The 23,109-nt window shown below is 44.3% G+C and overlaps 1 protein-coding gene across 3 annotated transcripts in view; it reads right to left on the bottom strand.

Annotated features, from left to right (window-relative positions):
* Positions 1 to 10,064, bottom strand: part of REEP5 (receptor accessory protein 5) — a 39,534-nt gene extending 29,470 nt beyond the window's left edge. For all 3 annotated transcript variants that reach the window (XR_014838563.1, XR_014838562.1, XM_003480887.5), the window contains exons 1-2: positions 9,874 to 10,064; positions 9,125 to 9,218 (exon numbers count right to left, since the gene is read on the bottom strand). Coding sequence is in view for 1 of the 3 variants with exons in the window: in XM_003480887.5 (XP_003480935.1) it covers positions 9,125 to 9,218; positions 9,874 to 9,991 (212 nt within the window). In the remaining 2 variants the exon portion in view is untranslated. The remainder of the gene's footprint in view (positions 1 to 9,124; positions 9,219 to 9,873) is intronic.
* Positions 10,065 to 23,109: the final 13,045 nt, after the last annotated feature.

Here is a 23,109-nt window from a genome sequence, read left to right as displayed (position 1 = left end):
AGCTCACCCTGTCTGGGGAACTCCATATGCCGAGGAGTAGCCAAAAATGAAAAAAACAAAACAAAACAAAAAAAGAGGGCCAGTAGTCTGGAGTTACCTCTGACATGTAAGTGATCCCTTCACTGGATCACCTGACCAAACTGTCAGAAGCTGCGGGATATATATATATACAGTGGCCACTTGAGTGAGACAGATGACAGCTCCACTTCCAGGAATCAGGACAGTGAGTGAGTAACAGGATAATGTCAGGATAGGTTTCTACAACCCCTGCTTATGTTTCAATTGCTACAAAAAGTAATTTCATTAGCAGTTTTTGAAATTGTTTTTAAACTTCCACTCCACTCATTTGTTGTTCTCAAAGTTAATAATAGTAACACTAATAGTAATGACAGGCACTAAATACACTTGAAATGTCCCATAAAGAGTTAGAATTGGTTTAAGGGTATTAAGTTGAAAACTGAGTCCTCATTCAAAGTCAGTCCTCAAAAAAGAGAGCTCTGGGATTAGGGGGAGAGGAAGGCAGCTCAGAAGGACAAATAGACCCTATCTCTAGGGCCTCCATAAAGAGAACAAAAAAAAAAGTTCACTAAAGTTCATGAGCAACACTCCACAAGAGAGTATCAGGAATGAGATCTCCCTCCACAATGGCTTTCGAGTCCAGGAATTAAACCATTTAAATCATTCATCTTACTTACTCCTCAAAACTTTCTTCTCTATGACTCAGACAAAGGGGAGAATCAAACAAGCTAACAAAACAACCCACCAAAAATGTAAATGCTGCTGTAATTATCTACAAAATATTTACATGTTTTTATAAGACTATTTGATTAGTTCTTCTCAGTTTTCTCCACAACTCCTTCATCTTAAAACAGTTCAGCAATAGCAGCAGTAATACTAAGTGAAAATCTGACAGAGGTAAAATGTTTAAGTGTTTAACACTGCAATGTTGCTTAAGACCACATTTACAGAATGCCAGTTATATTTCTGGTCCAAGTGCCCAGTAGGCCAGAATATCTGCATGTGCTTCAGGCCCTTAGAAAAGCAAAATGTGGGCATGCACTGCTCTGCCAGGAAGCCCTCTTTGCAGAGAACACACAGTTGCAGAGAGAAAAGCTAATGTAGCAGGAGCAGAAGCAGCTTAATAGAAAAATGTGTCTGCTCCCAAGGGCTCATGAGTAAAAAAGAAAAAAAAAAAAAAAAGATAATTACAAGTTCTTTAAGAAACACAGGAAACAGACACACCCCTTACTAATGAGCCTCTGAAGAGAACCGCAAATACACATCTTCCAGCACCATTAGGAAAGCCTAGCTCTGCTTCAGATGACTGGCTTTTGCGAAACAGAAAGTAGTTCATAACTGTCAGTCACACCATGGCAACTTTCCCAAACTCTCCTCTGGGTAGTGACCCCTCTTCCAGAGTCTGCCACTGCAAACTGTCAGTAAGTAGATTTCAACCCTTTCAACCCATATTCCCTCACGTTATCTGCTGTGCATCATTTGCCAAGAAGATGCTGTAGCTTCTGCTTGTGGATGATTGCATGACAACTCTTGTAGTTATTGTGACAGTGTTTCCTTCACATTCCCCTCCCCGCCAACCCCTTTCTTGATCTGACCTCACAGGGATCATCCTCAAACTTCTTGCCCCCTTGAAATTGACTGCCTCTTTACAAAGAACTAAAGGCAAGGCTGCATTCACTCAGGAGATCCAGTTCAGGGTCCCATCTTCAGATGGGTGTGCACTGCTTAAAAAAAAAAAAAAAAGCAGGTCTCTGCACACAACATTTTCTATTGCTGCTGTCATAAATCAATGCTACATCACAGCTAACAAGACAACTTGTTAGTAATAGATTCTAACCCAAGTTTACAAAACACTGCACATGACTATGTATGCAGATATATGATTTAAGATGGTAGTACCTTATTAGAGAAACCCACTGCATGAAGGTCCTTGCATTTGTAATGACAGTTTCAAATTGATTTAAAAATAGTGGAGTTCCCGTTATGGCACAGCAGAACCAAATCCGACTAGGAACCATGAGGTTGCGGGTTCGATCCCTGGCCTCACTCAGTGGGTTATAAAGATCTGGCGTTGCTGTGAGTTGTGGTGTAGGTCGCAGACATGGCTCGGATGTGGCATTGCTGTGGCTGTGGTGTAGGCAGGCAGCTACAGCTCTGATTAGAGCCCTAGCCTGGGAACCTCCATGTGCCATGGATGTGGCCCTACAAAAAAAAAAAAGTTACTGGGAATTCCCATCGTGGCTCAGCAGTAATGAACCCAACTAGTATCCATGAGGACTCGGGTTCAATCCCTGGCGTCACACAGAGGGTTAAGGATCCAGCATTGCTGTGAGCTATGGTGTAGGACACAGACACAGCTCAGATCCAGTGTTGCTGTGGCTGTGGTGTAGGCTGGCAACTGTTGCTCTGATTCGACCCCTAGCCTGGGAACTTCCATATGCTGCAGGTGACCCCAGACCACCGCCACCAAAAGTTATATCAGTAGTTAATTTTCATTATTGAATAAGGTTATGGCATGTATCTGTGAGACACTTAAAGAGCCATATGGGAAGAAATATAATAACAGTTAAAAATATGAACTTTGGGGACAGACTTCCAATGTTTAAAAAGCAGTGTCACCCTCTACTGTTGTAAGACCTTAATCAAGCTACTTCTCTTTCCCTGTTTCCTCATCTATAAAGTGGGAATAATCTTAATTCATTATAGGGTTGTCATGAGGATTAAATGAGCTATATGTGTAAAGTACTTAAACAGAGATATTTAAGTGTTCAGCCCTGCAAAGAGCTAAAAGTAGTAATACTTTTTGTACTGATAGCAAAAGCTTAAAATGGGCTGGTGAGGACACACAGAAGATAAAATGACACATCACTGAAGTAGGTCTGAGATTTGAAAAGTGCTGCCAAACGCTAGATTAAGTATAGACATTAGGGAGTTCCCTTGCGGTGCAGCGGGTTAAGGATGTAGCATTGTCACTGCAGCAGTTCAGGTCACTGCTGTGGCACAGTTTGATCCCTGGCCCGGGAACTTCTGGTTCCAAAAAATATACACAGTAGTCATGGCCAAAATATATATATATGCAATAGTTCCCATCATGGCTCAGAGTAACAAACCCAACTAGTATCCATGAGGACTCAGGTTCCATCCCTGGCCTCGTTCAGCGGGTTAAGGATCTGGTGTTGCCGTGAGCTATAGTGTAGGTCACAGACTCGGCTCAGATCTGGCATTGCTGTGGCTGAGGTGCAGGCCTCCAGCTGCAGCGCCAATTCGACCCCTAGCCTGGGAACTTCCATATGCTGCAGGTGTGGCCCTAAAAAGACCAAAAAGGAAAAGTATATATCTCTATCTCTATCTCTATATCCACATCTCTCTATATAGACACACATATACAGATGTTAAAATGCTGGACTCTAAATACATTTAATCTTTTCAAGCTTGGTACTGAGATATGCCTCAATGTGCTTTCACATTCCTCTTCAGTAATCGAGAGCTCCAGACCAAGTCTAGCCTCTGTGTGACCTTGGAAAACCTCCTGACTCTCCCTGTCCCTGGATCTTTTGAAAACTAATCACACTCCATGTTTGATCTCTAAGGCACAACTCTGTTAGTCCCAGGAAGGTGGCAGCCTGCTCAAGAAAAATATGAAATAAAGATGAAAAGTAATAGACGTTTCTATAGAATTTTAAATAAAAAGGTTGATGAGTTGGACAAAAAGCCAACCCTTCTCTTTTCCTTTCTCTGCGGGGCAAAAATAAACCTAGAAACAGAGTCATTACACTTTCCTTCGTAATTCCATTTGAATAAAGAAGCAGGGACAGGAACAGCCCCTGTCCTCCAGGACCACTGGGAGAAGGGTACCATGGGTCTCAGGCTTGGACTTTGTGTGTGAAGGAGCAGCACAGATTTCTCAAAAGGATTCACTTCTGTGCCATTAAAAGCAGGGCTGCACCAGAGACAAGAGTCACCTAGTATATGATTTCATTTGTATGAAATGTCCAGAATAGGCAACTCCATAGAGACAGAAAGTAGATCAGACGTTTCTGAGGACTAGGGTTTAGGATAAGTGGGGAGTGACTGGTAATCAATACAGGGTTTCCTTTTGGGGTGATGGAAATGTTTTGGAATTAGAAAGCGGTGATGACTGCAAAACTTTATGAATATACTCACCACTGAACTGTACACTTTAAAGGGTTGCATGGGAATTGTATGTCAGCAAAAAACGAGGCGAAGGGCAGGTCCACTGAAATAATAAAAGGCTCCTATGTGACCCGCTAGTCTACCTTCTCTTATCAGAAATAGAAGGAAGTAGGGAGATTAAAGTCATTCTGTCAACAGCTCTTGATAATGAGAAGGGTAGAATTAGATTTCTTTCTTTTTTTTTTTTTTTTTTTTGGTCTATTTTTTTTTTAGGGCTGTACCCACAGTATATGGAGGTTCCCAGGCTAGGGGTGGAATTGGAGCTGCAGTCGCTGGCCTACACCACAGCCACAGCAATGCCAGATCCATCTGTGACCTGCACCACATCTTAGGGCAACGCCAGATCCTTTACCCCACTGAGCGAGGCCAGGGATCAAACCCGCAACCTCATAGTTCTTAGTTGGATTTGTTTTCTGATGTGCCACTACAGGAACTCCTAGAATTAGATTTCTAATGGCCTATATAGGGTGGCCAAAAAGTCTGGAAACATAGAGCGAGAGGATGAAGGAAGGGCCTTGCTCTCAAAGGGAAATTATGTACACAGAAAATAAGAGTAAGCACTAGGAAGGGGTCCCTGATAAGGCACTATTCCTCCCTCCCTGAGGGCTGGCCCAGCCTCCAGCTGTCTGTGTGCTCCAACACACCAAGACCTGTCGCACGCCAATACCTGGTGCCCCTGAACCTCACCCACAGATTTCCCAAGGTAGTGAGTCATGAAAAAAGCCCAACGAGCCTTCTCAAGTTTTATTTCTGCCCCCTGCAGCCTCTAAGATCAACACTGACCATTAAGTGCAACCTGTAGGTCCCCCATGATGACCCAAGGAGAGGCAGCAGCAGGAGCAAAAGCTACAAGGTGAGAAAGGAAGGGATCAGCAATCATTTGGCAGGATCACCAACTCCTTCCAGAGATCACAGTGGCCAGAATGACCTTAAAATATAGGTCACGCCATGTCAACCCTATTTAAAACTCATCACAGGCAATCAGAAAACATGCAAACTCCCTACGACTGCCTAGAATAAAAGGCACACATGATGTGATGGCTGCCTAATGGCACCTGCACCTCTCTGGTCCTCCCTCACCTCTCTTCCCTCTCAGAGCTTCCAACACACCAGATCCTCCAACAGCCTAAGCACCTGCTGCCCCAGGACCTGGCACACGCTGCTCCCTCTGCTTGGCTCTTCTCCCATCTAGCACCTTCTCATCCCACTAATCTTAACTCAAATGGTACCTCAGATAAATACCTACAGGAGTCCCTCCTGCTAATCTCTACCACAGCTACCCCTCGTGGGTGCTCTGCGGGGGCTCACCCACACTGTCACGACTTCATTATTTATTGCAGTTCACTGTGGATTGTTCATGCAAAGATGGAGATTGTGTCCACCTTAGTCCTGGGCATACCTAAGGTGCTGGCACACAGCTGGCATTTGATGTTTGCTAAATCGATGAACCTGTATTCTTAAAAATAACTGGCTGGGGAGAAGTCCAAGAGACAAGGAGAACAACTAAAGTGACCACAGATGACATCTTAAGTAACACTGATTCAGGTGCTGCTAATACCACCATTTTTAAAGACTGTCTGACAATTACACAGTCACATCTGTTAAAGCAATGATCAGCCTTGATTAGACGAATGTAACAGTGATCGCCTGAATGTTTACTACCTGGGGGTCTGTCTGCTTTTTCTGTGTCCACAATCCCATGTCTCCTAGAACCCCTCCTTCATCAGGCAGAGGCCAGGGGGGCCTCCAGACTATTCCCAGGGTCAGAGAGCCATTCTTCCTCCCCTTTCATTCCCTCTTCAAGGGTAATCAGCACACATTATGCTGCTACTCTACACCAGGGCTTCTCAACATGGACTGCACCTAAGACTCCTTTGAAAATTTGGGGTTGGTAGATGCAAACTATTGCATGTGGAATGGATAAGCAATGAGATTCTGCTGTATAGCCCAAGGAACTATATGTGATCACTTGGGATGGAACATGCTGGAGGATAATGTAATAAAAAAAGAATCTATCTATATACATATATATATATATATACACACACATAACCAGGTTACTTTGCTGTACAGCAGAAACTGACAGAACATTGTAAATCAGCGATAACAACAACAACAAAAATTACAAAACCCAGGCCAAACCCCAGACCAATTACATCAGAATTTTTGGGGATAAGGCCTAGGCATCAGTGTTTTTAAAGGCTCCTCAGGTAATTCCAATGGGCAGCCAAGGCTGAGAACCACTGCTTTAGGGAAAAGTCCAAATACCCACCAAGACCAACCTTCACTTAACTCCTTTATGGTAATAGAATCTTATATTCATGTTTGTATTTATTTATTTACTTATTTATTGTAGGTTTTTTTCCTTGTAATTCATTTTAAAGGTAAAAGAGTTGAATCTACCAAAAAGAAGCATCCTGTGAATAAATACTAATCTAGAGATACTCATTCATTATTTCCTGAAATTTTTATGTCTTTCAATTCCCTTTATTAGATATTTATTACTCTTTCAACACCTATTAAGGCATACTACAAATGTCACTTTGCCTCAGAATACTCAGATAGAAAAAAACTAAAGCGTATCTACTTGGTGAATAGAAAAATTCCAGAATGTGGGGTTCCTGTTGTGGCTCAGCAGGTTAAGGACCTGACGTTGTCTCTGTGAGGATTCAGATTTGAACCCTGGCCTCGCTTGGTGGGTCGGGTATCTGGTATTGCTATGAACTGCGGTGTAGGTCACAGACGCAGCTCGGATCCCGAGTTGTTGTGGCTGTGGTGTAGGCTGGTACCTACAGCTTGGATTTGACCCCTAGCCTGGGAACGTCCATATGCCTCGAGTGCGACCTTAAAAAAAAAAAAAGGGATCTGGAGTTGCTGCAAGCTGTGGTGTAGTCACAGATGGGGCTGGGATCCAGTGTTGCCAGGGTTGTGGTGTAGGCCAAAGCTGCAATTCCAGTTCAACCCCTGGCTTGGGAACTTCATATGCTGCAGGTGTGGCCATTAAAAAAAAAAAAAAATTAAAATATATAAAACCCATTTACCTGAACTATTCCGAAACATGACCAGACCATCTCTATCATTTCACAAAATTCCTAGCAATAGACAGGGACCTTTAGCTTCTTGTAAGTAAAAAAAGAGCCAGTAATATTCAATTTACTATGCAGAAAATGAATGAATGAGTTCAAACAAATGATGAGAAACTGAAAGTGCCTTGCTTGAAATTACTTTAAAATATGACTTTAAAAAATGGTTCCTATTAGATTTAATCCATTTCAGGTCAAGGAGAAGCCTGTTCAAGCTCTGTCTGCCTTTAGCCACAACCACTTCCACATACACCAACCTGCATGTCCCACCCAGAAGCAGATTTCCCCTTTCCTAAAGCTCATAGCACTGCTATAATTGTACCAATAGGCAGATTACGTTTCTCACAAGATTATGCACCAAAGGTACTGATGTGGAAAAAACATTTTTTATGATCTTCAGTATGTTTAAAGATTCACTGTCTTTACTAGTTCAAAATAATTCAAGCAGCTAGGTAGTTACTAAATGTGATCAACACCATCTAAAGCACAAACCTGAAAAATACTTCAGAATCTTCCCTATTAAAAGTAGCACACACATATAGAAGAAAAGTATGTGCTAGTAGTTTATTTTGTCTGTTGTCACAGACTCATTGACGTGCAAGCCATTTTGAATCAGGGTTGCCTAAAAACGTTCTAACTACACCACCTGTTATTTTATGGAAATCTGCTATTCTTGTTCCTTTTTCATTGATCTGAAAGTGAAATCAGTTTTTCTGGTCTGCCTTCAGAATCACTCAGTATCCACATACACGTGAATGATACTTTAGCAGATAATGCTGGAGAGGATTTCCAAATTCAAAAGCAAGTAGTATCCTTGGTGTTCCCTGGTGGCCTAGCAGTTAAGGCTCAGGTCACTGCAAACTCCTACTTAGGACATTTTAATTTAATTGTTCAAGTCAGAACTAACTTCTAAAACATATTTCCCCTTTTTAGTCATATATTAAATTCTAGCCTAGCTTATGATAGACAATAGATGTAAAAATGTGTTATCTGAGTCTTAGCCTTCTAGCTGTCATTTTTTTTCTTCCTTTATCATTATGGTCAAGGGAGGTTGTAGAGACCAATTCAGTGAAAGTGAAACCCACCAACTTTCTTGGAAAGAGCCTTAGAGTAAAACGAATTTCACTTGTGGAGAGAAAAAAGTCCTATTTGAATGAATGGAAAAATGAAACTGTAGATTTGCAAAACACACTGTAGAGTAAAAACAACCTCAGAGAGTAGAAAAGTCATAGCATAATCTTATGATTCATTTTTAATTTAGATTATATAAATGAGCCATTTATATAACCAAAGAGACATAGTAGGGATGCATTGTATGCGGTTTATTTTTGTTTTTATACTAGGGTAAGTGTTTCCCATTTGCCTGTTAATAAGCGGCCAGCCTTTTTAATATCAAGAGGACAAAATTCTCTCCAGTGTCTGAGTTAATATTAATTCTGAATTAAGGAAACCCTAATTAGTGGGGTTTTCCTATGTATATAAGGTGAAATACACTTTAAAAGAATTATTAGGAAGAAGACATTGGCTGTCTGTGCCCGCTGAGATCTCCCCACCAGTAAAGGTCGACTTTGTTCAGCCTTTCATTTTTGCATCTGTTAGAAGGTCCACACCCCGCCAGTATAATCTGATGAAATATACATTCTGGCTGGTCATCAGGAGATCAGGTGTCAAGTTAAAGGTCTCTAATGTGTATCCCTAAGCAGTCAGTTACTACTCTCTGGTCCTTTGACCACTCTCCCAGGGAAACGGGGGTGTACAGTAGCTAGGGCAGCTCACATGGGGGACGGGGAGAGAAGGGGAAGAAGGGACAGTTGCAGGAAGCCACTTACGAGACGTAGGCTGGGTAGCCAAATCCTATCAGATTGCAGAGAAGAGAGGCTCCATAACCAAACACCAGGTACAAGGCCACCAGCCCGATGACACCTGGAGACACGAGGAGAGAAGTGGGTCTGGTGGCACGACAAGCGCTCCAGCTGGGCAGCCCCCGCCCACACCACAAGGCTTGGCCGATACTCGGCAGCGGAGAAAACAAACCGAGTGAAGACTGGGCCTGCGCCTTCCGTCAGGGATACACCGCAGGCCCCACAGTAGTGTTCCTCCTCCCGCCCTCCCTCCCGCAAGGGGCCCCCAACCCATGCTGCGCACCAGCTCCAGCAACGGTCTGGAGAGTCCAGAATTCCAGCACCCGCCCGCAGCCCCTCCTCTCCCGAGGGGCCACCCGTTCTCGGCGACGAGCTACGCATAGGGTCTGGCTAGGACCCGGTAGTCCGCCACCAGGCCAGCCCGTCCTCCTGCAGGCGCCCCCGCCGCCCCGCGCCAGCCCTGCGCTCGGCCGCTGGCACTCGGCGCTCCGCCGCGGGGCAGACACGTCAGCGCCAGCCGGTACCCGTCCCCCCGGGCGCCTGGCCACCTGGCCGCCCCGGCGGCTCTCTGGTCCCTGGCCTGTCCAGGGGCCCAGTTTGGTCCCCGGGGATGCCGCCCCCACTCCAAGTCTGTCCCCGACACAGCGACATGGATGTAGCAGCTGTTCCCGGCCGGGTTGGCGGCGGGACCCAGAAGGCTACCACCCCTCACTTACCTAGCGCTATGTAGCTCCGGTTCACGCCGGTCTTGGCCTCGATCTTGGCCAAGATGTCAGTCAGGTAGTTTTTCTGGTGCAGGAATTGGTCGAACCTCTGCCTCATGGCTGCAGACATGGCGGGGACCGTCGCACCGCCGCCCGGGGCTGCTTCTAGTACCCGGTGGCCGCAGAGGGGAGATGACGGGGGCGGGGATGGCAGCGGCGGGCGGGGCCGGAGGCGGGCGCTTGGATGCGTCTCTCAGCTCCGCTCCCCACCGCCCCTCTCCCTGCCCCGCCCACGCCACACCACAAGCGCCCCACCCCCTCCTCCGTCCACAGCCCGGAGCTCTGCAGCCAGTGCCACACCCCGGGTGGCAGATGGAGTGGCATGCGCTCCCCCGCCGAGCTGCCGCCCTCCGCCTCTGATAACTGGGTGAAAAAGGGGTGATGAATCTTGTGAGCGCCTTTCGCAAATCCGAAAGGAGGCGGCTTTGTTGCTCCCAACTGCAAAGTAGTGGGGCTGGTTCAGTGCACCTACACTGCTCTGCTAAACCTAAGACATTTTAAATCGAAAAGTTGAAATGCACGACCATTCTGAAAAAGCTCTTTGGCGGCAGACCTGTTTTTTGCTTCGTTGCCGAAACTCGGCAGCGTTTTTCTCACTTTTCGAAACCCTGGAAGAAATTTAACACCCTCCTCTGAGCGACACCATCTACAAGAAAGTAGTGAACAGATTAAACCTTTTCATGGCGGGCTTGGCATTTGCTTGATGTCTGCTATCATTTCCAAATCCCCGCGGAGACATTGGTGTGTGCTTGCCTTTCAAGAAAACTTACCCTGTAGAAGTTAATTCCAGGTTTTAGGGCCAGAACTTCACTTTGCTTCCTTCAGAATGTTGTGCTCATGCTTTTCCTCCACCTAAACTTGTGTTCTTGTTATTGCTTGCCCATCATTTCAGGAAACTCCTTTTGAAAGTATTCTTTCTTTCTCCTGTGATCTGCACCCTGCTGCAGAGTTTTCCTCCTTGCTTAAGCTTTAAAGGAACTTGCAGACCAGAGCTCCAGTTCTTTAGCATTCGCTGATCCTGGGCACAAACTGGCCCCCACCATTCTCTCTTTTTCCTACACAACCCGTCTGCTCATTCAATTTGACTTTGCAGTACTGCCTTCCACTTCCTCAAAAAGCTATCTTGCCCACTCTTAACCTTTTCCTTTTAAGCTAATTCTCCTTCCTCTTTTCTTCTCCGGAACTTCTTAGCTCAATTCTCTGAGCACTGCCCTCACCATCCAGCCAAATCAGTGACCAAACAAAAGAAAAACTAATGATACTGAGACAGCCTCCCGACCGAGCTGTTCATTTCTGTGTTCCTACCTACAGTCTATTCTCAGTGTGGCAGCCAATTGGATCATTTTAAAATGTGGGTCAAACTGTGTTGACGTTTTGTTCTTAACCCTCCAGTAGCTTCCCATCTGCCTGAAGAATAGCCTCAAGGTCATAGATGATGTATATGGTTCCTTCTTCTCTCTTTGAATTACACCTCCTTTTGCCTGCTTCCTAAGCCTCAAACAAGCCGAGGCCTCTCCTGCCCCTGGGCTTTCATTTTCCTTCTGTCTTAGTGGCTCTCGACTCGCAGTGATTTTGTCCCCCCCACACAAAGTCTGGAGACATCTTTGGTTGTCAAACAGATGGTCACAACTGGGAGAGCAGATGCTACCCACCACTACTAGCATCGAATAGAGATACTGCTAAACATCCTGCAGTGCACAAGATAGCCCCGCTGCCCCCCACCACGTAGAGGTGCAAAGATAGGGAAACCGTTCTCTATCTAAAAGCTCAAATAAATACTTAACTCTCTGCTCCCATCTGTCAGGTCCTTGCTCAAATGACATATCTGTGAGGCCCTTTCTGATCCAGAATTGCAACTCCCAGTACTCTCTAGCTTTATTTTTCTTTCTAGCACTTACTACTCTGACCATCTATGTGTTCTACTTTTTGTATTTTTTTTTCTTTCCCCACAAAATTATGAGCCCCAGAAAGGTGGGTATCTTTGCCTGTTTTGTTTACTTCTTTATCTCAAACACCTAGAACAGTACCTGGTAGTTAATAGGTGTTTCAGTAACTATTTGTTGAATTAACAAATATCTAACATGCCTTGTATCACTCAGTATTCGAGGTGTTACATGTACTGATTCATTAAGTCCTCGGAACAGCATGGGGTTGATAGATCGATTTTTATTCTCACCTAAGGGAAGGAAATGAGGTACATGAGGGCTCAAAATGGATACATGTCAGAGCTAGAATTCAAACAGGACTCTTACCCCTCAATGTACTGCTGATATCGGTTGAATTGTGTCCCCTGCAAAAAAGATATGTGGAGTGATAACTCCCACTACCTCACGACGTGACCTTATTTAGAGGTAGAGTCTTTACGAAAGTAATCAAGTTAAAACGAGGTTATTAGTGTAGGCTCTCATCCAATATGAGTGGTGTCTTTATAAAATGGGGAAATTTGAGAGGAATTCCCATCATGGTTCAGCGATAATGAATCTGACTAGCATCCATGGGGACGTGGGTTCGATCCCTGGCCTCGCTCAGTGGGTTAAGGATCTGGCGTTGCTGTGAGCTGTGGTGTGGATCGCAGGCACTGCTTGGATCCTGAGTTGCTGTTGCTGTGGTGTAAGCCGGCAGCTGCAGCTCGGGTTTGACCCCTAGCCTGGGAACTTCCATATGCCGAAAGTGCGGACCTGAACACTAGTTGGATTTCTCGCCACTGAGCCACGACAGGAACGCCTATCTATGTATTTTAAGGAAAAGGCATGTTCTTGAGTCAAAGAGTATTGTCACAGCATGATTCGTGTCCAAGAGCTAGAGGATCTTGGGCCAAAACTCATTCAAAAAAATGTTGAGGAGTTCCCGTCGTGGCACAGGGGTTAACAAATCCGACTAAGAACCATGAGGTTGCAGGTTCGATCCCTGGCCTTGCTCAGTGGGTTAACGATCCGGCGTTGCTGTGAGCTGTGGTGTGGGTTGCAGACGTGGCTCGGATCCCGCGTTGCTGTGGCTCTGACATAGGCCGGTGGCTACAGCTGTGTTTCGACCCCTAGCCTGGGAACCTCCATATGCTACAGGAGGGGCCCAAGAAATGGCAAAAAGACAAAAAAAAAAAAAAAAAAAAAAGAAAAAAGTTGAGACGTTCCTGTCCTGGTGCGGTGGTTAATGAATCTGGCTAGGAACCATGAGGTTGAGGGTTTGATCCCTGGCCTTGCTCAGTGGGAAGACAACAAACATTCAGTCTATAGCAGGTACCTACCAACTTATCTTCATTTTATACACAAGAAAGTGAGGCTTTTAGAGTTCGAGAAACTTTCCTGAGCTTATGCAGCTAAAAGCCAGGGTGTCTGCTCCGGGGCATGTGCCTTAATTAAAACTTTGCTGGAGTTCCCACTATGGATTAGTAGTTAATGAACCTGACTAGTATCTATGAGGACACAGGTTCGATCCCTGGCCTTGCACAGTGGGTTAAGGATCTGGCGTTGCTGTGAGCTGTGGTGTAGGTTGCAGAAGTGGCTCCGATCCCATGTTGCTATGGCTGTGGTATAGGCCAGGAGCTGTCAATCTGATTTGACCCCTAGCCTGGGAACCTCCATTTGCTGCGGGTGGGGCCCTAAAAAGACAAAAGACCAAAACAAACAAAAACCTTTGCAAGGTCCTGGGTGGGCCATCAATGATAAAAGGACTATGTTCATTCAGTGATCCAAGCACATGCATTCTTTCTGGAGACCTTGAGGCTGGTTTTGGACCCTCCGGGTAAGCCTGGTGTGGTAGGCAGAATAATGATCCCCCCTAACGAAATGTCCATGCCCTAATATCTAGAACATGTGACTATATCCCCTTACATGGCAAAAGGGACTTTGCAGATGTGATTAAAATTATAGACCTTAGGGACCCCTAGCCTGGGAACCTCCATATGCCATGGATGCAGCCCACCCCCCAAAAAAAAAGCCAAAAAAAAAAATATATATATATATAATAAAGTTATAGACCTTAAAATAGAGGAATTATTCTAGATTGTCTGGGTGGGCCCAATGTAATTACATGAGACCTTCAAAATGGAAGCAGAAGCCAGATGGGTCAGAGATGAGACGGAAGAAAAAGGAAGAGAAATTTGAAGTACAAGTGGGATTGAACCCACAGCTGCTGGCTTTGAAGACAAGGCAGGAAACGGCAACCTCAGTCCTACAACCACAAGAGTCCAACTTTTGCCAAAACCCCAAATTAGCCCCAAAGAACAGATCTTCCTCAGAGCCTCCAGAAAAGAATGTAGCCTTGCAGAAGACATATTGATTTTAGTCCAGGGAGATTTGTGTCAAGACTTCTGATTTAAAAAGAAAAAAAAAAAAAAAGACTTCTGGCAGAACTGTAGGACAATAAGTTATGTTGTTTTAAGCTACAAAGTTTGTGGTAATTTTTTGCATCAGCCTTGGGAAACCAATATAGCTGGTCAGTTTCTTTATTCACACGCTACCTGATGCCTGGTCACAACGGGAAGTGCACAAAATTGTCTGACTCTCCTGTCCTTCTCTTATGTGGAAAAAAAAAGCAAAAATGCACACCACCTTGTAGGCTATGAGATGAATCTGGATTGTTCTCTGTGGTTGGAAACAGACCCCGGGGTCAGTGAACCCAGAACAATCCAAATATGGAATCCAAATACCATGGTTTGTCCAGAACTGGACTAACTGGTCCTGAACATAGAGAAACAACCTATCAGTGATTTTCTGCTCTGTGTCTCCTTTGCAGACATCATTCTGTTAGAGAAATGGAGGGGGAAATAGGCAGCATAGTTAGACCTGGTGAAAATCTCTAGATTTATGTGCCATAGCAATGACACATGAATAAAAATATTTCGCTAAACAAAAGGATATTCCCGGAGTTCCCTCAGTGGTTAACAAACCCGACTAGGATCCATGAGGTTGCGGGTTTGATCCTTGGCCTTGCTCAGTGGGTTAAGAATCCATCGTTGCCATGAGCTGTGGTATAGATCGCAGATGAACTTCAGATCCTGCATTGCTGTGGCTATGGCCTAGGCCAGCAGGTGTAACTTCGATTTGACCCCTAGCCTGAGAACTTCCATGTGCCACGGGTGTGGCCCTAGAAAGAAAAAAAAAAAAGAGGATATTCCCTGGTTGCTTTATTCTTTTTTTTTTTTTTTTTTTTTTGTCTTGTCTTTTTGCCATTTCTTGGCCCCCTCCCATGGCATATGGAGGTTCCCAGGCTAGGGGTAGAATTGGAGCTGTAGCCACCGTCCTACACCATAGCCACAGCAACGTGGGATCCGAGCCATGTCTGCAACCTACACCACAGCTCATGGCAACGCCGGATCCTTAACCCACTGAGCAAGGCCAGGGATTGAACCTGCAATCTCATGGTTCCTAGTTGGATTCATTAACCACTGAGCCACGACGGGAACTCCGGTTGCTTTATTCTTAATTGTGAACAATTATTATCTAAAATTCCACTTCCTTTTTGATAAATGTGGACACATAGTAAAATGCTTAGTCCATGTTTTCAGAAGAAAATGTTTAACAATAAGACAAATGAGGCAGACCAAATGGAACACAAATGTATCCAATGAAGCTTGGTAATTTTCACATTTTATTGCTTTTAATAATTTCTTAAGTTATATTAAACCTCTGCATTTTCCTTCTGTTGTCTGGCCGGTCTGTGCCTCAGGTTTTGTTTACTTTGTCCTTCCCTCTTTCTGTTTTGATGGCATGTCTCCACCTGAGGGAAGGGCAGAGGGAAGGGCATGTGTGCCCACAGGGCTGTATTCACAGGACCAGAAGGTCTCCTGACTGACAAGGCCGGCTACTTTATGGGTGCCAGGCTCCAATAAAACCCAGAGTCCCTCTTCCATATGTGGGGTGGAGGGAGGGTAATGAAGAGATTATCTGGCAAATTAAAACACTGCACCTTCTTCCTAACATATACGAATGTTAGAACAAAAATATTTTTGTGACATCAAGTCATTAAGAAATCATCTTAACCTGGGAGTTCCCATTGTGGCTGAGCAGTAATGAACCCAACTAGGATCCATGAGGATGTGGGTTCGGTCCCTGGCCTCACTCAGTGTGTTAAGGATCCGTTGTTGCTGTGAGCTGTGGTGTAAGTGGCAGACGAGATTCAGATAGGCTGAATAGGCTGGTAGCTGCAGCTCCAATTCAACCCCTAGCCAGGGAACTTCCATATGTCGTGGGTGCAGCCCTAAAAAGACAAAAAAACAAACAAACAAACAAAAACCATTAAACAAACAATTTTTTATGATCTTAACCTGAAGAAACATCTGTGGAAAACAAAAGTGACCTGATCATGGGTCTCTAGCAGTATTTTCTTCTCTAACTCAGGAAAGAGGAGAGTAATCGCTTTTGCATCATCCCAAGTCGGTTTGACTTCCTTCTTAGGAACTGCCAAAGTCAACCTGCTTCAGACTGGTCTGCTCCATGGTCTGCCAGACAGAGACCTGATCTGTCTGGTTCCCAACTCCCACGGGATCTGGCACCTAGGATATATTCATAATGCAGTGGGTGAGTAGTCTGAGACCTAAGGCAGAGCTCTTATCTTCTGCATCTCTTTTCTCATTTCTTTTCTTTTCTTTTTTTTTTTTTTTTTTTGTCTTTTTGCCATTTCTTGGCCCCCTCCCGTGGCATATGGAGGTTCCCAGGCTAGGGGTCCAATTGGAGTTGTAGCCACCGGCCTACGCCAGAGCCACAGCAACGCAGGATCTGAGCCGCGTCTGCAACCCACAGCTCATGGCAACACCGGATCCTTAACCCACTGAGCTAGGCCAGGGATCGAACCTGCAACCTCATGATTCCTAGTCGGATTCGCTAACCACTGAGCCATGACAGGAACTCCTCTTTTCTCATTTCGGAAACACTCTGAGCTTTGTAGCAGTGCCTGAATGAGTGAAGGGTCCCACACTCCCCAACTTGACTGTAATTTCCTAAAGGCAAGAGCTATGTATCCTTCTGTCTCAATGTTAGCCTCTAGTTGTGTTTTTTCCTTCTTCTTTCTTTCTTTTTTTTTTTTTTTTTTTTTGTGTGTTTTTGCTATTTCTTGGGCCGCTCCCGCGGCATATGGAGATTCCCAGGCTAGGGGTCGAATCGGAGCTGTAGCCACAGGCCTACACCAGAGCCACAGCAACGCGGGATCCGAGCCGTGTCTGCAACCCACACCACAGCTCACAGCAACGCCGGATCCTTAACCCACTCAGCAAGGGCAGGGATCGAACCCGCAACCTCATGGTTCCTAGTTGGATTCGTTAACCACTGCGCCACGACGGGAACTCCTCCTTCTTCTTTCTTTCTTTTTTTAAAAATTTTATTTTTTAATTTTTTTCTTTTTTGGCCACACCTGAGGTTTGTAGAAATTCTCAGGCCAGGAATAGAACACGAACCACAGCAGTGACTCAAGCTGCAGCAGCTACAATGCTGGGTCTTTAACCTGCTGAGCCATGAAGGAATTCCTTCTTTCCTAAATTATTTAAGGAATGCTTATTTTACCTCAGGCATTCTTCCAAAAATATTACAAATAGCAACTCATTCAGTCATTGTGATACCTGTGAAACTGGTTCTCTTGTCACCTCCTGTTTTGCAAATGAGGAAACAGAGGCACAGAGAGCTTATGTAATTTGCCCCCAATCACACAGCTAAATGGTAGAGCTGGGATTTCACCCATACAGGCTGGATCCAGGGGCTGTGCTCCACATATGCCTTACAATGCTGCCTCATCTTGACAGTGCTAAAATGATTGAAGAAAGAAAAAAATTGGAACCTAATTCTGGAGAAAACTGGGAAGGGAGTAATATTTGTACAAAAGATTTGCAAATGAGTAGTATATTTCCAGATACCTCATGTGTAGTTTATATAGTACAATATTGACATTATAGGAAAAGTAGTGATAAAAATCTAGGCTGATTTGAATACTTAAAAGGATTTTCCCCCTTCACTTAAAAAAATAACACTTAGAGTTCCTGTTGTGGCTCAGTGGGTTAAGAACCTGACTAGCATCCATGAAGATGTGGGTTTGATTTCTGGCCTCGTTCAGTGGGTTAAGATCTGGCATTGCGGAGTTCCCGTCGTGGCGCAGTGGTTAACAAATCCAACTAGGAACCATGAGGTTGCGGGTTCGATCCCTGGCCTTGCTGAGTGGGTTAAGGATCCGGCGTTGCTGTGAGCTGTGGTGTAGGTTGCAGACGCGGCTTGGATTCCGTGTTGCTGTGGCTCTGGTATAGGCCGGTGGCTACAGCTCCGATTCGACCCCTAGCCTGGGAACCTCCCTCCATATGCTGCGGGAGTGGCCCTAGAAAAGGCAAAAAGACAAAAAAAAAAAAAAAAAAGATCTGGCATTGCCACAAACTCAGTGAAGATCGCCAATACAGCTTGAATCCGGTATTGGTGTGGCTGCAGTGCAGGCCAGCAGCTGCAGATCTGATTCACCCTCTAGACTGGGAATGTCTATATGCCTCAGGTGTGGCCCTAAAAAGCAATAATAATAATAATAATAAAATTAAAAAATAACACTATCAAACTGTGAATCATTTTAAGTTCTTGAAAACTTGACCCTGACTTCAGACAAATGAATAATTACTGTGCTCAGTAGGAAGTTATACAAACTTACAACTGGTTAAAAAGTTCAAAATCCAGTTTTTCTGGTAGCCAATTGTATTAGCTAGGGCTGCGGTAACAAAGCACCACAAACTGTCTGCCTTAAATAAAAGAAATGAGGAGTTCCCATCGTGGTGCAGTGGTTAGCGAATCTGACTAGGAACCAGGAGGTTGCGGGTTCGATCTCTGCCCTTGCTCAGTGGGTTAACGATCTGGCATTGCCGTGAGCTGTGGTGTAGTTTGCAGACGCGACTCTGATTCCATGTTGCTGTGGCTCTGGCATAGGCCGGTGGCTACAGCTCCGATTGGACCCCTAGCCTGGGAACGTCCATATGCCGCTGGAGCAGCCCAAAAAATGGCAAAAAGACAAAAAAGAAAAGAAATGAATTGTCTCATGGTTCTGCAAGCCAGACGTCCAAGCTCAAGGTGTGAGCAGAGATGGTTCCATTTGAGGGCTGTGAGGGGAGGATCCATTCCAGGCCTCTCTCCTTGGCTTGTAAATGGCTGGCTTCTCCCTGTGAATTTTCGCATCTTCCTAGTTGGGAATAGTGGGTTAAGGATCCAGTGTTGCCTCAGCTGTAGTTCGGATCTGATCCCTGCTGGCCGGGGAGCTCCATATGGCTCAGGAGGGGCCGAAAAAGAAAAAAAAAGCAAAACCAAAAACTGATACATAGAAAACAGAGATACCCACAAAGGCATAAAAAAACACCCACATCCATTGGGCCAGTATTTTTATGGCATAACACCTTTTACTACTGCTACAAATTCAGCACTCTATGTAGACATAGGGGTATATTCTTTCAGAGTTTTCCCCTTTAGCTGGTTAAGTCAAGGGCTAGAAATCACTTCAGACTTCATCATTCTTGTCTTGCTTTGCCTTAAGGTTTGTTCCCAATATGTATACAAATCCTCAGGGCTGAAATGACACTTTATGAACACATCTTTTTTTTTTTTTTTTTTTTTTTTTTTTTGTCTTTTTAGGGCCATGGGAATCTATACTTCAGATCTGATCCCTGCTGGCCGCAGAGCTCCGAATGGCCCATGGCATCTGAAGGTTCCCAGGCTAGAGGTTGAATCAGACCTGTAGCCACCAGCAATAGCCACAACCACAGCAACACCAAAACTGAGCCGAATCTGTGACCTACACCATGGCTCACAGAAATGCCGGATCCTTAACCCACTGAGGGAGGCCAGGGTTCAAACCTGCGTCCTCATGGACACCTGTCAGATTTGTTTCCACTGAGCCACAACAGGAGCTCCAGTTTCTGAAAACAGATTTTTCTAAGGAAAATGAGGGCGAGAGTGGAAAGGTATCCAACCCCAGGGGAGAAAGAGCATGAAAGGGCTGTGGAGGTGCTTTAGCAAACTCCCCTGTGTAGCCAGTTTCAGAAGAACATAGCGGGCCCTCCTCCTTGTAGCCGGGCAGGCAATGGAACAGATGCCTGAGAATGCAGAAGGCTGCGCTGTGAAAAGAAGTTCTCCTCTATTCACCTTGAAAAGTTCATTTATAGCTTACTTCCCTGGATGCAGAAAGGAAATCAATCTCACTGCCTATAGCAATAACAAAAATGGCAACAAAATGATTGTGGTTTTTCATTTCTTCCTGTTATGGCAGTTTCAGTTTGTCCTCCTATTGCTGGGTTTTTAGGGTTTTTTGGCCACACCTGTGGCATATGGAAGTTCCTGGGTCAGGGACTGAATCTGAGTCTCCGCTGCAACATACTGTGGCAACGCTGGATCTTTTACCCCATTGCACTGGGCTGGGGATGGAATCTGTACCTCCACTGCAACCAGAGCTGATGCAGTAGGATTCTTGGACCGCTGTGCCACAGCAGAAGCTCCCATGACTGGCATTTTTTAGGCACTCAACAAGCATCTTTTGGTCTGCTTATGTGAATAATAGAGAAAACTACTGTTTTGGTTGGGGGGCTATACCCATAGCAAGTGGAAGTTCCCTGGACAGGAATGGAACCCATGCTGTAGTTGTGACCTATGCCACAGCTGTGGCAATGCTGGATCCTTAATCTGCTGCACCACAAGGGATCTTCTGAGAAAACCACTTTTGAAAGTCGTGAAAATTTTGATTATGGACTAAAGGAGACATGGCCTCTAATATCTAAAAGATTTTAGTTTAATTATGTTAATACACACACACAATGTAGCCAGCTTGGTTTAGTAGGACTCACATCTAAAAGTGAACTAAGTGTTGAGGACTCACAGTCAGGCCCAGTCTTATCCACATGTGGTGGACCTTGAAAAATTTTATGCATTTGGGAGAAAAAGTCTCTGTTGTTGCTTCACTGATGTCTAGAGCTTTATCATTAATTTCACTGCTTCAGATTAAGGAATTCCTTTCTCTGAAAATGCAAACAGCTCTAAAAAAGATAGAATACAATGACTTAAGCCATTGCAATCTTCTGCACAGTAGTATGAATTAGTGATCAAGTTCTTCCCACCTAGCTAATTAAGAGGAGCTTTTGACAAGAGGACAGAATAAAGAGAACAAAGAACAAGGAGTACTAGGATCCTGGATGTGTGTGTGTGTATGTATATATATATATATGGAGGAACTGTATGGTTTAAAAAAAAAGTCAAAAGGAAGCTAAAAGTTACAAACGTCTTTGGGCAGGAAGTACACCTTGTTCATCTTTAAGCATAATGCTTAGTGCCTCACAGCCACTGCATAGATAGATAGTAAAAGCAGATGAGTCAGTGCATAAACAACTCTGCTGGCCTCAGAGCTTTGGCTTTGGGTTGTTCTGCCCAAAGCTGCAGTCTCAGGCTCTTTTTCAGTGACTGCCACTCTGCTATTCTGGCTTCCTTTTCCTCAGAATTCATATGGGACAGGACGCCAAAATCTCATTTTTAACAGATGTTAGTTCAGTAGTGTAGCAAACAATTGCTAACACATTTTGCATTAAGGTAAAACAATAGTATGTCTGTTTATACAGTTTAAAATGTCTCCCTAAAGAATAAAAAGAGATTATTTGTATCAGTTGCCAGGTCAGGTCAAGGATTAGTTCTCCCTCCCAGTCCTCAAGGGCCTGATCATTTCACAACTGACCCCACTAGGGAAGTACTGGGCGATGGGAAGCTGAGGAATAGACAATGGACCTTTCTCCATTGTTTAGTTTTTTTCCACTGTAGTACTTGTGAATTTACTATATAATGTGGTCTAATGATGACTCAGCCATGAAGTCACCACTCCCCCAACTCCTACTGGATCTGGGGAAAGGTGAGGAGAAAAGTTGATGGAGTTGAAAAGGATTTGCTGCTGGCAGAGGAGAGGGTGACTGGTAAAGAGAGAACAAAATATATATGATAGTCAATTTGAGAAGTTTTTAAAACTGATCATAGTTTTCTCTTTAGTGATGAAAAAATATAAGTACTGGGTTAAGAAAGAATGTAAGCATTAGGTTAAGAAGTTTCCTCTTTGGAGTTCCCATTGTGGCTCAGCGGAAACAAATCCAACTAGTATCCATGAGGACTCAGGTTCCATCCTTGGCCTCACTCAGTGGATGAAGGATCCGGCGTTGCCCTGAGCTTTGGTGTAGGTTGCAGATGAGTCTTGGATCTGGTCTTGTGTGGCTGTGGTGTAGGACAGTGGCTACAGCTCTGATTCAGCCCCTCGCCTGGGAACCTCCATGTGCCACGGGCTCCACCCTAAAGAGACAAAAAAAAGAAGGAAGGAAAGAAAGAAGGAAGGAAGGAAAGAAAGAAGGAAGGAAGGAAGGAAGGAAGGAAGAAAGAAAGAAAGAAAGAAAGAAAGAAAGAAAGAAAGAAAGAAAGAAAGAAAGAAAGAAAGAAAGAAAGAAAGGAAGGAAGGAAGGAAGAAAGAAATAGAAAGTTTCCTTTCAATTCTCCCTGATAGACATCCAATATTGTGAGGTCTGCAAAGCTTGGACCTCATCTATCTTGGTTCCTGGTGTATAATCAGTGCTTAGCAAAGATATTCAGTGTTCAGTAAATAACTGTTAAATGAATGAATCTTAAGTACTGATGATTCATACCCTTCTGAAAATGAGTGTACAACCTGTAGCATATTAAATTTAAATAGCTAGCTCTAATACTAATGGAAAGTGACTTGAGGGGTGGAGGAGTATATTCTGGAATCTATTTTATTCTTGGCAAAAACAGCTCTGACCATTCTTTGGTCTCATACTAAGCCATCCTGAAAACTCTACCCACGGCCAATTGTTCTCTGTTAAAAGGTCATAGTGTGGGGCTGTCTACACCCAGTTATTATTCAAATAATATTTACTGGTAAAATCCAGAGATTATTGCTTAACTCTGCACTTTTCCTCTGTCAGTGTGGATGCAATCTAAGGCAAATGTAAAGAAATCTTACTCCATAAACTGAGGCAGGTCTTCACCCTAAGTTGATTTTTTCTTTATTGTCCTCTGAATTAATACGCATTAGAAAAAGTAATTTGAGGGAACTACAAAAACTTATTTTAAAAAGATTACTCTGAAATTGAGCCAATGTTGTTTTTTCTGTTTTAATTTTTCAAGATAAGTGCCTATCCTCCACTTAATTTTGCACTCAAGTCTTTTGTGGTTAGGATATTTGCATCTAATCTAAATTACG

Source organism: Sus scrofa, chromosome 2, assembly GCF_054392235.1.
Source record: "Sus scrofa isolate SSC_HxYL_T2T_F1_AM1 chromosome 2, Sscrofa_HxYL_maternal_Yorkshire_Landrace_v2.0, whole genome shotgun sequence".
NCBI lineage: Eukaryota > Metazoa > Chordata > Mammalia > Artiodactyla > Suidae > Sus > Sus scrofa.
This window is presented reverse-complemented; position numbering and strand designations above follow the sequence as displayed.